Source organism: Drosophila willistoni, chromosome 3R (assembly GCF_018902025.1).
Source record: "Drosophila willistoni isolate 14030-0811.24 chromosome 3R, UCI_dwil_1.1, whole genome shotgun sequence".
Taxonomy (NCBI): Eukaryota; Metazoa; Arthropoda; class Insecta; order Diptera; family Drosophilidae; genus Drosophila; species Drosophila willistoni.
In genome coordinates this window covers 14183820-14200013 of record NC_061086.1, presented here as the reverse complement: position 1 = coordinate 14200013, position 16194 = coordinate 14183820, and the positions used below count along the sequence as shown (strand labels likewise).

The window sequence follows — 16194 nt, the reverse complement described above, 5'->3', positions numbered from 1 at the left end:
CCAAGCAAGTCGATGATACTATTAACTAAATTTATATATATACATATATTGATATAAAGATCCTTATCCAGATTCCATATGTGTATGAACAGCATCACATGAACTACGTACCAGACACAGAGACAGACCCTAATCATTAGGGCAGTGGACAACAAAAAAAATCAAAAACCAACAACCCTAATTGCTATATAATTACAATATAACTTTCGTAAATGCCTTAGTAATTAGCTTTAACTAAAACCAAATACAAACTACTTGCCCAAATGTGTCATGAGCTAACTGTAACTTTATCCATGCATCAGAGGGACAATCTAACTAACTAACTCCTCCTCCCACTACTCCCCCTTCGGAAAATAACTCGGTGATCAATGCATACAAAATGACTAGTCATATAAATCAGTTAATCTGCATCTTAGATAAGGGAGAAATGTTTAACCATTTACATATGTATGTACATGCCACACTCACACACACTCACACAGATATTTGTGGCACGCCATCAGAAACTTATAGCAACAAGGGCATTTAGGCAACTTATATCTAAACCATAAATAAAATAAACAAAATATGGGCATAAATCAATGGGTCTACATCGTCACACACACATATACATTTCGATATGTATGTAAGCCGAATAGAAATTTCCATAAACATTTTTATCTATGCGAGTTCCAATCTATATTTCACTGGGTCATGCATTAACTAATTAGTAGCAGTCAAATAAGAACAAACAATGGGATATATGTAGAAACAGGATAACTTTATTTGACAAGAAGATAAAATGGAATAATTGCTTAATAAAGAATTCTCTAAATAAGCTACCTATTTATATATGTACATATACACATACATATATGTATGTATATAGATTGACTAAAAAACTGATTGACAAGAAACATTGCCAATTATTTATTAGTTAAGCAAAGCAGATAAAAAAAAAGTTTTCTATATACAGTTCGGGACCAAAGCCATCACTGAAAATCGAAAAACCCTGTAAATCAAGAGCAAAATTTCCACATATGTATGTAATTTGTACTTAAAACTTTATAAGTACATACATATGTACATACATAAATGTGAATATCCTTTATCATATTCAAGATATTTAAATACCAATACCAATTTTTGGAAATTGCTTCATTTTTGACAAGAAAGATCTAAAAAAGGCTCCTTAAAGAAAGCAGTGGCAAAAAACCAGCACAACAAAAAGGTCAAAAAATATGTGAACTTGAATTAAGAACAAAATTATATCCTCGAAAAACGCTTAGTCGTTCCAGCAAAGTATAAAATGCTATATATTTTTCACCTAATTTTTCTATTTTTAACAAAAACGGTACGATTGTACGATTTTCAGTGACAGCATGTTTTCGTACATATCGGAGTATTGAGACATTTTGAGAAAAAATGAAATCTCATTCATGTCAATCGACAATCCTGTTCTTATGACTATATTATTGAAGTATTTATTTTACCTCTGTTTTGAAGCATATTTTGTACAAAAATTATGAAGTAAATTGTAAATTCACAATAGATGTACGATTTTCAGTGACATTCACTGTACATACAGTTTGGCAAAAAAGTATTTACACAAGTAAAATTTTCTTGAATTTTGTGCCTTCTTTAGTTTTTGCTTGTCTTTTGTTATTGGCAACATTATTATTTTAAATTTTTTTGTTAATTTAGAATTAACTTTTAATTATTTTATTAATTTTTTTTTTGTTAATTTATATACATACATACATACATACACTCGTGTTTCTCATTGATTGCTAACTAAAACGGGGAAGCCCCGAATTCGTTGTATTATTTTAGAAAACAAAATTTCGTTTGAAATCACGGGTAATAGAGATAACCGTGAGGTTAACAGTGACAACGGAACGAACTTAACTTCATCCCCGATAATACTGGTGTCCGGGTAATGGGAGCACAGAAAATTGGGACCCACTGTAACTTATATATAGTTGTTATCTATATAATTTACAAATTTTTGCACTATAATGCAAAAATTTTCGTACCGACTGAATTAGTTTTTAAAAACAAAAGTTCACAAAGTAAAATACGTTTTCTCTTGTTTCTAACTTAGAATCCTTTATTGAACAATTTCTTAGCTTCCATTACAAAGGTTTGAAAACTTTTAATAAAAACTCTGGTCTAAATATCAATTAACAATTATGTAAAAATAAAATCTCATTGAGTTTTCTAGACATTTAATATAGAACACGTTAAAATTAAAATATGAGGAACTCAATTATTGCTTAATAATAAACAGTAATTGATTTAGACGAAAACGTTTTATAATTGCAAGTCTTTCATTATGGTAATGAAATAATTATTATTTTGAGTTATTTCCATTTAATTATATTTGCTATTCTAACAAGAATATGAATCAATCGACATGACAAGTACAACTAATAGAATTTGAATTAATTGCAATACTCATCAGTATAATCGGAGACATAAATCAATGGGTTAATTTCCTGGAACATGTGTATTTCGAACCGATACAACAAATATTGGCTCATGCATTAACTAATTAGTGGGCAACTTGGATCCTGATATCCAGGGGCAATAGGGACCACAATGCATGACCAATGCTCTTAACTCCCAACTCAAATACAAAATTTCGATACCACAAACACATACACAATACACATTTATTCATTGTCCTCTGTTTCTCTGGTCTCTATTTCTGTTTCGTTTGCTCCTTCTGCTCTGGAAGGTCTGCCGGGGGGGAGGTTTATCTGATTGGATGGCTGGGCCCCACAATGGAGAAGCAAGGACATGGACACGGGACACGCACAAACAGAAACGGACAAACAAACACTTCTTTAGATGATTAGCCTTGATATGGACATGGGTAGAAACATTTCCTTTTACCAAGTTCGATCAATTTCGATATACTGTATATTTTTTTCCTCTTTACTTTGTTTCCTCTGTCAATTTAAATGAATTTTAATATAGGTTAGCCATGGCTTGCAATTCAATTTAGATGGGGACAAACATTATAATCTGCCCATTTCCATTAGGTTTATTTATCATTTTGGCCAAAGCTCATCAATGCATTTGGTCAGTCATTCGTGGGCAGAGGACGAGGTAGAGCCAGCTGCTAAATGTAATTGCTTCTCTTTATTCATTAATTTTACAATGGCAGCCACAATTTCAATTAAATTTCAGTTATCACACACACACACACACCGACAGACATGGATACAAGTTGGACCAAATTGTGCGATGGTTCAACTGTGATAACTAAATATAATGGCAACAACAACAGCTCTGCTCTAATTAGAATTATTCTAATGAAATTAAATTGCACAAATTGTCAGTGTGTATGTGTCTCTGTGTGTGTGTGTGTGTGTGTGGTGTTCAAATTAATTATAGAAATTACCACAAGCACAGAGATATATGCAGTTTCAATATGCTATACCGGCCACAATATGTGTGCATATATGTCATAATTTGTTTTAGATTTACGCAATCAACTGATTAACTAAATGAGTTTTTGGTGGCATTGGGCAGAGGGCAAAAACATTTTCATTTCTCAGCTAATTTGATTAAATTAAACATGCAGATGCAACTGCTGGATGCAACTGGAACTGAAACTGGGCAAATGGGCAGTAATGTCACAGCATGTCCATAACCAACTCCAAACATGGAGCATAGCCCTGACTCTTTGGTCTCTTCTAGGCTCCTCTGTATGCTTTGGGCCTGGCCATATCAAATGTGCTTAATGGCAACGGCCCATGTCAATTCGTGGCATATTAAATAGGAAAATTGGCATTGGCAATTGCAACAGATATTAGTTACGTTGAGGCGACTCAGACTTAAAGGCTCCTTCTGCATAGACCATAACTAGAGAGAGCATTAAATGAGATACAGTGGATCGAATAGAAATTACCAAAACCAATAACAAAACTGGTGATCTTCTAATTTATGGCACTTACTTGGCTAGAAAAACCCTCCACAACTGTAAACCAAATTAAATTTATGACACTATTTTAACCATATACAATCGCATTAACTTTGCATGATAAGTGCTTGGCCGTGATAAGAAAGTAATAAGTTCTATTTTTAACATTGCCTTGAAAAATATTCTGTATATTCATATTCTCACCCTTTTAAAATAGATGTTTATATCAGCATGGAATGATCTCATTGGCATAGACTTAAATTTATCTAACTTTCATTAGAGATGATGATTCAGCTTGGGCAACACTTTCATCACTTTTAAGTAATTTGATCGAACTTGATCTCGAGCCCCTAAGTAGGTGGCATTTACTTCCCGATGAAGCAATACTGAAAGTTAGTTCCATTGGGGATAATGTAAAGGATTGTAGATAAATGAATAACTATTGTTTTACTTATCACTGCGTTGATTTCTTAAACGGTTTTAGTTTGTTATTGTATTATCAGTAACTACTTTAAACAACATTAAAAAAAAAGTATTAACTTTCAAGAGTGTTTTTTTTTTGTAAAAACTAATGACATAATCAATCAAAATATCAGCTACAAAAAAGAAAACACAGTAAGCAAATCAAATCAATCTCATATAACTCAATTCTTTTGATCTCGAGTTCGAACCCCGACATAGGTGGAGTTTCCCCTGATGAATCAATACTAAAAGGTACTTCCGTCGGGGATAATGAAAACGATTGTGGATAACGAATAATTTTCATATAACTACATTTAGTTCTAATTTCAGTATACTAAATGATTTTTATAATACAAATTCTTCAAGAATTTAAAAGGTTAAAAAATTAATTAAACTAAACTCTGAAATGTTTCTTAGACTTGAGGAAAACGTTAAACCAAAGTGCCTTGTGAAATATTTTCTCAAGATTTCAAACAATTTTAATACTTGTTCTATTTAAGGTGACTATTTTACTTTGCCCCTTTGATTGGTATGGTTGCCCACTGTATGAGGTTGGCGCTATCTGGTAGTGCGATCAATTTGTCGCTTGATTGTGTGCGTCTCTTTGCATGGCACATGCAACAGAAAGAAGAGTTTGCCTTTTATGCAGCGTTGAGGCGCAACGGCAGCAACGCTGCAGCAGCTGAAGAGGTTAAACTGGACGTTTGGCTTAGTAGAAGTTGTTGACAACAACAACAAAGCATTTGGCCATATTTGTATATTTGTTTGTTTGTTTCTTTAACACACAAAAAATACATCCAACAACAACGCAATGCAAATGGCCTTATGGCCTGGCCCGGTCATGGCAAATATGACAAAGGCACATAAATTCGGTAGCCCCCGTTAAAGATGAGATGCCTTTTGGGCCCACAAAACACACACAAAATGTTGCCCGTCTGTCTGGGCGGTGAAAAGTTGTGTCGTCATCGCCAACAGCAACCGCAGCATCAACAGCAGCATAAAAAAGTGTCAAATTTCACGCAACATGATGCGCTAAATGTTGCCAGCAACTGGGCTCCCAAAGACTTAAAGACTTGGAGTTTAAGCAGCTTCAACTGAGATTGCCACAGTTGCATGTTTATTGCAAATATTATGAAATGTTGATACCTGCGATTTTTGTTTGCTTGTTGCTGTTGCTTCTACTCTTGCTGCTGCTGCTGCTGTTTCTGCTAGCAGAATTTATTGATGTTGCACGATAAAAGCGCCTGGGGCATGTCCATGGTAGTGTTCTCTCTCTTGCTGCAACCATAAGAGGCATAAATTTCAGTTTCTTGGAATAAAGCCAAAACGAATTATTGTTTTCGACATCATTTTTGGTGTAATTACCCCCCCGGTCAGGTGATAAGCAGGCAACACTTTTAGCCTCAGCCACGATTAGACAATAACTGGAATACATTTTCATCATTGCCATTATCCATTAGGATACAGTATAACAACTACAATAACAACAACAAGATTATCGATTGCATTTGACAGGCGATAAGTGGTTCGATCTGGTCACGGATCCCGCTGCTGTGAAATGCATGTGAAACAATGGCAACACATAGATATTTCGCCTCTCTCCCTCTCGGTTTCCATGTTGTTTTGGACAACATTAACCTGTTAACCCAAACTGACGGCAACAGTCGCCAGCAGTCCAGTATAGTTAAGTCCACTGTCCAACTCCCCAAAGCAACTTGGAATCGGACTTGGACTCTTTCAGGTCCCGGTGTCGCCTACTTTTGGGACCCCAAAACCTGACTGACTGGCCTGTTCTGACTTAGCTTAGCTTGGCTCGGCTCGGCTTGGTCCGATGCAGTCCATGAATAATGCGCGCCCACAGCTCAATAAATTTTCACTCTTTTCGCCACAGCCCCAGAGATAACAACAACAACAAAAATTCACACATCTTTGGACTCTGCCTCCCTCCCTCTCTCTCTCTCTCTCTCTCTGTCTCTCTCTTGGGTTGGAACTCAACGCCACAGCAGGGAGGGAGCAATGTTTGGGATGATTCATTTGGTCGGTTTGAAGCAAAAATGCTCACAAACGAAAAAAAAAACCATTTAAAGGAATTCTCCCGAGTTAGAAAAAACCAGACGACACGACGATCTTCGAAAAAAGAACCAGGAAAGGACCCGGGCGACAAGCCATTGCAGACTGCTTGGGGTCTGACTGGGACCGTCTACTTCCTCCTGCCTTCCGCCGTCCTCCTCCTTCTGCAGCCATCCCTGTTTTGGCCATGGCACTGCAGTTGCATTGCGCGAATTCATTTCCTTCTTCGCATGATCTCGCGCTGGTCTCTCTGTGTGCGCCCACAATTGTCGAGAGATTAGAGATGCTGTAATTCCATGGTCTGCCGTGCCGATTGGCTTGGCTCTGTCTCTGTCTCTAGTACACAAAAAAAAAAAAGGCAGCCACCACGACGACAACGACAACAACGATGACGATGATGATGATGATGCGGTTGATTTGGGCTTATCACGTTCACTGGAGACTGCCAGACGCTAAAAATGTTTACACGGCAACACAAGTAACAACGATCAGATACAAAATACTCGAAAGAACTGGGAGTCCCCCACATATTTCCGTCTATATCTAGGTATATAGTATACATTCGCAATTATAAACCTATGACTAACTGTCATATTGAATTGATAATTCATTAACTAGTATTAGTCACTGGGAGGACAAGTGCCTCCGTGGCGCAATCGGTTAGCGCGTTCGGCTGTTAACCGAAAGGTTGGTGGTTCGAGTCCACCCGGGGGCGGTCCAATAATTTTTTTTCTAAAAAACTTTTTTCATGATATATGAATTTTTAAATTTATTTCATTCACCGCATAAACTTTTTGTTTAGCCCATGGTTCAACATCTGTTCACTTGGATTTGCTTGTGGCTTGTGGTGTCTGTGTGTCTCTCCTCCTCCAACTGGATGGCTGGCTGGCTGGCTGGCTTGTTGGTTAATCTTAAGCCTTAGTTACTTAGTTAGGGGGATACCAACTGGGGGATCGTCATATCCCTCAGCGAGAGCAGTGCATGCATAAGCACAGGGGCGTAGTTGGGGCAAAAACAAATATATGACAAGTTTTCGGGATAATAAGATGATTCTTGTTATTAATTCTTAAAGAGCTTTCAAAATAGTAGTCACTGATCTGAAAAAGAATCACAAAATTACGTAGTCCTCTCCATAAACCTTTTGTGCAAAAATATATTTTATTAAAGGGGAGATTTCGAGTTAAAATTAATAAAAGACCAAGCAGAGCATTATATTTATTTGGCAGAAGGAGAGAGTTTGGAAGAGATTTTGTTGATTTGTTTGATTCACTACCTTCTTGGCTAACTTGTTTTAGCTCTAGAGAATTAACCCCTTTTTTTGAAAAAAAGTTCCCGACTACGCCCTAAAATGTTTTTTCTGTAAGAGGAAATATTTGTGCAATTTGATTTCACAGAATTGCGAATTCGTTGGAATGAATTCCCGACCTTTGCAGCTCCCCCCAATCCCCCCTCTCTGCCCTGCCCTGCTCTGCCATAGACTTATGCGCATTATGATTATGATGATACCCCTGGATTGCCCGATGTTGGTTGGTTGGTTGGTTGTTTTCGCCTTGTTTGCTGGTTTGTTAGTCGCTGACTGCGATTATTGTTGGAAATTCTATGCATTTGGCAGTCGGCAAACGAGTCATGATCGTCGGCGGCAAAAAGGGAAAACTGTAGAAAATTCTATGGAAAACTGTTTATTTCTCTTTTTCTCTATCTCTGGCTCCCTTTTCTTTACCCCAGCTCCTAGCTCCTAGTGCCTTTAGTGTCAGTCTTTGCGAATAGATCAACATGCTTAGATATTGTTTGCAATCATTACCAGGCCATGCGATGATTGCGACCACGACTGGAGAGGATTGGATTTTGATTGGTTAGACGGTTGGTTGGTTGGTTAGTTGCTTGTAGAGACAATTTGTAAACCCATTAGTAGGCCAGTTTAATTAAAATGCTATCCCAGAAACGAAATAATAACATTTAAAATTACATTATGACAAATAAATTGTAGGTACACACACAAGGTGGAGGGGAGTGGAGTGAAGTGGAGTCATATTTACACCCTCGTAAAACACTGGCAAAATACAACACGAGAGACAAGAGGCCAAAAAGCGAATGTAATTTAAATGCAGCTATGGAACACTCCAAGGTCTGTCTCAACTCCATCCTACGACAAACCGGTGACAATTTCTGTGGTCGAAATGCAAACCCAATACAAGGGAACACGCCCCTGTGTATGTATGTGTGTGTGCGAGAAATGAAATGGAAAACGTGGAAAAAAAGACTCTAAAGACACACGCACACACACACACACACGTAACGAACTGACCAAAAAGACCAAAAGCTACAAGGTCTGGCCCCTGGGCAAGCTGCTAGGAAAATGAGACGCTTATCTAAATCTTCATAGTTGGCTAAACGCGGCCTTTTGCGCCTCCGCTGGGCTACCTTTGGGTTCTCCTCTGCGTTATACTTTGTTTTTTGTTCGCATTTTGTTGTTGTTGTTGTTGTTGTTGTTGTTGTTGGACGTTTTTAATTGCAGCCGAAACGTGAGCGAAATGTAACCAAAAAATGCAATTGTGTTGGCCAGTAGAGTCAGTTTTTTTTTGGTCATTCCTTTTTGGCTAGTTAATCGCGCGCATTCGTTACAGCATTCCTTTGGGTAGTATTTGGTCTGACCTGCTCCCCCTTCCCATCCTCGACTGTCTGTCTGTCTGTCTGTCCGTCCGTCTATCTGTCTTCCTGCTGCACATGTCATCAAAACGTGTAATTATGCCACTTTAGAGTCATTTACAATGCGCCTACATCTAATAAGGGCTGCACTCTTCTGGCAACATTTTTGTTTTTTTCGTTTTTCTGCAACATGTTGCAGAGTCCAACTCCTGCATAATTGTCGCCTTACGTGCAACTTGTACATTTTCAGCACTTAAAATGCTGTCATTCAGCAGTCTCTTCGAACACAATGGCAATGGCAACAGCAACATGACAATTAACTGGGCGAGTGAACCCTGGCGACATGCAAGCCACTCACTCAAAGAAGTAGAAAAATCTGCCAACCTGCCTGAATAATGACAATGCCTTCAATTAGACCAGTTATAGGCCATAAAACCTATGAGTGTCGGTGTGTCTGTGTGTGTGTGTGTGCTTTTTTTTATAGCCTGCCTACGTTTGTGTCTCTCTCACGCGATAGAAGATCATTCTCAAACAGAATTTCCAGCTGAGAATACCTTTTTTTTTATAGTTTCTGCCAAGGGAAACGCACTTGGCGAATTTCAAATGCCAAATCCCAAACCCAACTCCAATTACACAGTTGAATGAATCAAAATAGACCAAATTGAATATAGCCGACAAAACAAATTACATACTGGTGCACATAAATCCATAATAAAGTGGGAATCCTAAGCCAGTCAACAACCCAGAGCATCTTAAGGATGATGATAACCACCCACCCACCCACGCCCTTGCTTTGCTTTTTGCACCCTTTCGCACTGACTTCTTCTAGTCCTGTGTCCTGAAACGAGTGTCCAGGCGAGTGTCCAGTTTTGCAGTTTAGCGATAAACAAACATAAAAGTAAACGTCATTCTCATCGCTTCACACAGTTCAATTCTTATTTATTTTACAGCAACAAAACAGATATGCGGAATACACAGAGAGAAATAGTCGTGGTAATCACTTGTTCTCTCTGATTACCACGACTATTTCTCTATGAATTCAAAGATGGCTTACATTATTCACATTGTATATAGAGCTTGATCGCAACAAGTAATATAATAACTATAAACTATGAACTTAAAGTTTAATATTAGTATTAGACGTATTAATTGTTTAATACAATTTCCCGGTTTCCTCTTGGGTGTTCTCGACTTATTAAGTTGATGATTGTCCAATCAGAGAATGAATCAGGCAGTGTTACGATTAAAAAAATGTAGTTTATCTCGTTTAATTAATAAGTTTTTTCATTTATAAAAGTCATCTAGACTGTCAGATAGTGGAGAAAGAAAGAGGCTCTAACGTAATAGAATAGAATAGAAAGGAAACGTCCTCCCGATATGGCAATATGTATGTGTCAATACCTTCAACTAGTGAATCTTTCAATTCGTCATCGAGCAATTCGGGATAAATTCTTAAATTTAAAATCCTATTTTTGAAAATTACTGCATTTTCCAAGCCAAAAATCTTAATTATTTTATCGGCCAACCACGAAAACTTTAGATCATTCCATGATTTAAAATAGTCCACTTAAACACTTCACAAGAGGCAGATAATATATACATACATATATGTAATAAGACAAAAGACAAAAAAGTGCCAACAATCGACAATTGAGGGAGTGCGTCGAAGAAGATTTTGATAGAGTCCTGCCAAGCTTTGATTAAGAGTATCCCCAACCGGATGAAAAAAGTAACGGTAAAAAAATGGTGGATAAATTGGATATTAATCACATAATGAAACAAAGATCGATTTTCAGTGATTTGAAAACCAAAAAAATTAAATTTGACTTAGTCAATTAAAGTGTACTTATTATTTTCATCAAGCACGAAATTCAGCAATTTCATTTTTTTTTTGTAACTTTTAAATAAAATTATTTTTCTTTTCCAAATCAATGTATTTTTATAAACAAATGTTCAATAAAGAAAGGTGCATTTAAATTTTGGTGATCAATGCAATAGAAAAAAACTTGTGCTAATCTAAAGTCAATAAAGTTACATTTTAAGGGGTGTACCTATTATTTTGATCATGAGTGTATATTAAATAAGACAAAAGCATTATCAGTTATTTTTCTGATTCTACGACGATGTAGCCTAATGCCAGACCATATAAGGCAATGACTTTGGCAATGACGTAGCGATGAGTTAAAATGTATTAAAACAGATAAATATAAGAACATCCCACAATGTGCATTGCTCTCACATTAGTAAGTAAGGGTAATGAAAAGGATGATAAAGTAATATGGAAGAATATTAGTAAGTCCTTATTATTAGTTCAAAAAGAAAATCCATTCTCCATATTCCATGTACCCGTTTATTCTATCATTTGAATAAAGAACCTGATGAGATAAATTGGCACTTTAATTTGGCTCAAGGTAAATTTTTGCATTCCTAGATGAGTCTCAAATATGTAAAAAAAACATCAGAACAAGCAGATAACAGAGAAACCAAAGCCCAAACTGTGTAGAAATCAGAGAGTATTGATATACTCGTCTAGTGATGCTGATCAAAAAACTTACTAAGAATTTGCAAAAACAATTTCTTAACCCATTCACAAAACGTAAAACTCCTAAAAAATATTCGATAAAAACATTCGAATTTCTGGAAGAGACCGCCAAATGTTGAAATACATTTTATATTACATTTAACAGATTTTTTACAGCATGATAACAGGCAGATATAGTATATCTGCAAGATATCTAACAGAATTTGCCCCCTTTTTTTAGTATTCTTTAATGTTATCTGGTGCCAGGCCGGACAAGGGTTATTTAGCAATGACGTCGCATTTAAATTTATTCACTAAGATAGCAAAAGTTGATGCGACGCCCTGATCTTGATTTACTTATTAACGATAAGATTTTTGGGATAGAAATAAGATATTTAAACACCTCGCCAGGTGACATTGAATCTCAGTATTTAGAATACGTCGGGCCATGCCAGACTAAATTTAATTTAATCCTGGCCACAATATCCTTAGTAGATAGACTTGAAAATGTTCGACAAAGTATTTCAAAGATCTGATTGCCTATTAAATAGGCGTAATCGTTATGTTTTTCTAATCACCCTGTTGAGTAAGTATTAAAGAAAACAAATACACCTAACGAGTTGGTAATAATTTTTGTTGCCTTTTTCAGCTGATTTGATAGCAATAAGCCATGGCATATCTATTGGTTGGTTCTCACCAACTTTACGTAAATTGCAATCACCAGACTCTCCAGTTAATTTTGAATTAACTTTAAACGAAATCTCTTGGGTTGGCTCTTTGGTGGCTATGGGTTCTGGCATAACTAACATTATATTTGGCCTCTTACTGGATCGTTTGGGTAACCGAGTGTGTCTACTTCTGTTGGCATTCCCAAATATGGTAATTATATTTCATCACGCGTTATATGGTTGGTGGCTAATAAAAATAAAAATAAACCCCCCGTCTGATCTCAGTGTGGCTGGCTACTGATCTACTACGCCCAAAGTGTAGAATTTCTATATGCCGCACGATTGTTGACTGGCTTTAGCAGCGGAGGCATGTACATTGTAAATCCCATTTTTATCAGTGAAATTTCAAATGCCAAGTAAGTGAATTGTATGATTTAAAATAAATTATATGCAAATATAATTTAAACATGCCCTAAAAACCATTTGCCCGATTAGCTTTAACTTGATTTATTTAACAAAATTTTTTATTCTATATAATGAATGATATTTGTAGGATTCGCGGCTCTCTGTCTTCTATGATGATGCTATTTATGAATACTGGAATTTTAATCGGTTATATCCTAAGCTCACACATTCCATACCACATAATGCCATGGATAGCCATTATTTGTCCTGCAACTTACTTCCTTTCCATGGTCTTTTTTGTACGAGAATCTCCCATGTATCTGATACGTAAGGGTAAATTGAAAGAGGCTGAGGAATCATATTGTTATTACAACAATATCAGAAATAATAACAAAAACATCAGTGATATGGCGGAATTTGAGACAATGCGCATTGCTCTGACTAAGAGTAATGAAAAGGAAGAAGCCGTGACATGGAAGGACTTTGGTAAGTTGTTTAGTTTGAGTTTTTAGTTTGAATTGTAAGATTGAATTTTATTTTTCAGTCACTCCTGCTGCCCTTAAGGCCTATGCCATAGCCACGGCTTTGGTGATAACTAATCAATTTAGTTGCATTTTCCCATTGATCAACTTTATGTCGACCATATTTGCACAATCGGGCAGCCAAATGAATCCCGATACCTGTACAATTATAGTTGGTGCCGTCCAATTGCTGGGAACCTACGGCACGACCCTGCTCTGTGATATTTGTGGACGCAAACTGCTCCTGTTGGTGTCCACAGCGGGTGTGGCCATTAGTTTGACAGCTTTTGGCCTGTTCACACATTTTGCCCAGATCTATGATCTAAGCGAATGGAGCTGGCTGCCCTTGGTATTCATGTCATCGTACATATTCCTGGGTAATATAGGTTTAATAGGTTGTTTCGTTGTGTGCCTGGTGGAACTGTTTCCCTACAAGGTGAGTAGAATGCTTTAAAAGAAATCGCATTACTCATTGAATCTCTTTACTCATTGAATCTCTTTACTCATTAAATCTCTTTACTCTTTATAGATACGTTCCAAAGCCACATCGGCTTTTATAGTGTCCTGCAGTTTGATTGCCACATTCTTGCTATGGGTATTCCCACTTTGCATGGAGCATTGGGGCATAGATGTTACCATGTGGTCAATTGCTGGTATAACCGGATGTGGTTTCTGTTTCCTCTTTGTTTTTCTCAAAGAAACAAAGGGTAAATCCATGCTAGATGATTAGTTTTAGTATTAAGTACTTGGTTTGTATTTTTCTCAGTGTAACAAAAAACATTCACTTTATAAGAAAGGGGCATCCGTGTTTTTTATTTTCTGTCTATCTCTCTTCGACATTTCTGCATTCGAGCGAGCATGGCTAAATTGTATTTTATTGCCAAGGATTAGAAACCCTTTTTCTAGGCACTCGGCACAACTTTTGGTCGGTCATCCACTGATAAAAAAATATCGAACCGGTCAAGTAGTCAAAGGGGTTAAATCCTCCATTGGAAAGCAATTTATTTACACGTGGCCAATGGCTTTCAAAAGGATTTCAGCTAAAGCATTTCTTGATTTGATGCGATTTTTTACGGCAGCTCGTTAAATCAATTTTTGTGTCACTCTAAGAATGGAAGGGGGAGGGGTGAGGGTGAAATAGAGAATCCGGGTTTATGACTAAAACCGTAAGCTTAGTTTAAGCTCTAATTAAGTTGACCAGAAGAGGGGAAAGGGTGGTGTTATCAAACGACCTGCAGGCGTAAAATCGACCAATTGGCTAAAGTTATTGCCAGCAATTAAAACCACATTTAGATGCAAATCTGTTTGGCAAATAATTCAAAAGCATTGCGGTTTTTATTTCGCATTTCAGAATTTCATATAAATTTATTGTCATGGCATTAATTTAAGAGTTTCTCCCAATTATCAAACACACACAGTCGTCATAGAGCAAACGAAAGCGGATCAATTGCCCAAAAGATCAATTGCCAATTGACAAACGATCGTGTGGATGCATTGAGGCATTAAATCTCTTAACAAATCAAAGCCGAAAACCAAAAACCAAAAAGAAAAACTACTGAGCCAATTGAAGCGCACAATAAGATAAATACAAATGCCCAACATAATCCGCTACAAGAAAATAGAGAATGGGAATGGGAATGAGAATGGAAATGAAAATGAAAATTGTGGAAGCAAGGGCCGGACAGACAGACAGACGAACGGACAGTTAGACAATGGGGTGAGAGTAAAACTATATAGAATTAGGGTTGGCTTTACGTTTGCCTTTGGACTTAGTGTAATTCAATTTATTGATATCCCCTAACCAATTCCCACATTTTGAGTGTGTTTGTCTCCCTGCCGTGTGTTTGTGTGCCTCTTTGTTGCACCTTGCACTTTTACTTTTTACTCTTATGAATTGTGTTCCTTTTTTTTGGCGGTTTTTGAGAGCGAGCTGGGGCACGCGCTGCATTTTTATTGCTTCACATTATTGCCACAGGAAACTGTTGAAAAAAACAGGTGCAATTGCTGAGCAAAAATAATTGAAATGCCAGCCAAGGAGAGCCGATCAACCGACAACAACAAGATGTTTTCACACATTGTTATATCTGTGAATAATATGAATTATTTCTTATTATCATTAGTGTAGGGAATCGAGTTACATAGAGTTTTCTTTGGGAGATGAGAGTTGCCGCTGATTGGCCAACAGGCGGAGCCAAAAAGCAAGTTGTGCGCATAAATTATGGCATTAAGCCTAGTGTCTGGGGATTGGTGCAACAGCATCAGTTGCAGCAGCAACAGCATCCCAACAAAGTTAAACAGCCAGCCCCATCAGAGTTCAAGCCGGTTTTCGGTTTGGCTAACTATCAAGCAGTTCAAATTAGTTGAAGTTGGCCAATCCTCTGGCTCTGACATGTTTATTACTCAAATGCTTAGAAGACATAAATCCAAAATCAAAAATCGCTCGTCAATACAAATTCAATTAAAATTGACATTTTCCAATGAACTTATGTGTTCATGCATACATAGTAGTAAATGGTGTATACATATCTATCTATGCAAATTTTCTCGAGCCCCCTGACTATGACAATCATCGAGGTCCATCAACACAGGCGACAGGCAGACCAAACTCAGGATATATTTATGGGCAAATGCATTTTCCTTCTGCTTCTGCTGCTGCTGCTGCTAAGAGAAATTTATTATATATTATAATGTAACAAATGGCACGTCGAGTGACGACCGCCTTGGTTGCACCATTGTACATTCAAACCTCTAAGTACATACGTGAGTCCCAGTCGATGTTGCCACAGTGCATTCAACTCTGATCTGCATCGACATCGGCGATAACGAAAAAGCAATTTGTTAAATGCGAGTGTAGCCAGCGAAAGGAAATCCCACCAAAGTATGTGAAAATAATAACAGACAGCCCAAAAAACCAAAAACAAAAACTCAAAAATAAACGCGATTATGATATGAGACTTTAGAAGAAAAACTCTCGACGATTCTTTTATACAC

At 37.1% G+C, this 16194-nt stretch overlaps 1 protein-coding gene and 1 non-coding gene across 2 annotated transcripts; both read left to right on the top strand.

The window, feature by feature from the left end:
- Positions 1-7083: 7083 nt before the first annotated feature.
- On the top strand, positions 7084-7157 carry Trnan-guu. The gene has a single exon. It is a non-coding gene; the product is annotated as a tRNA-Asn (tRNA).
- A 4901-nt stretch (positions 7158-12058) lies between these two features.
- Positions 12059-13988, top strand: LOC6651630 (facilitated trehalose transporter Tret1). The gene is made up of 6 exons (XM_002073898.3): positions 12059-12195; positions 12259-12488; positions 12563-12693; positions 12831-13168; positions 13227-13639; positions 13733-13988. Exons 1-6 carry the CDS (start codon positions 12117-12119, stop codon positions 13931-13933), a joined length of 1392 nt encoding a protein of 463 aa, XP_002073934.1. The 5' UTR covers positions 12059-12116; the 3' UTR covers positions 13934-13988.
- Positions 13989-16194: the final 2206 nt, after the last annotated feature.

What these genes read in the sequence shown, in the direction of transcription:
- LOC6651630 (XM_002073898.3), top strand. Translation starts at nt 12,117, where the DNA reads ATGTTCGACAAAGTATTTCAAAGATCTGATTGCCTATTAAATAGGCGT. An exon ending in TTTTCTAATCACCCTGTTGA is followed by an intron (nt 12,196 to 12,258) that starts GTAAGTATTAAA and finishes TGCCTTTTTCAG; the next exon opens with CTGATTTGATAGCAATAAGC. An exon ending in AGTGAAATTTCAAATGCCAA is followed by an intron (nt 12,694 to 12,830) that starts GTAAGTGAATTG and finishes TGATATTTGTAG; the next exon opens with GATTCGCGGCTCTCTGTCTT.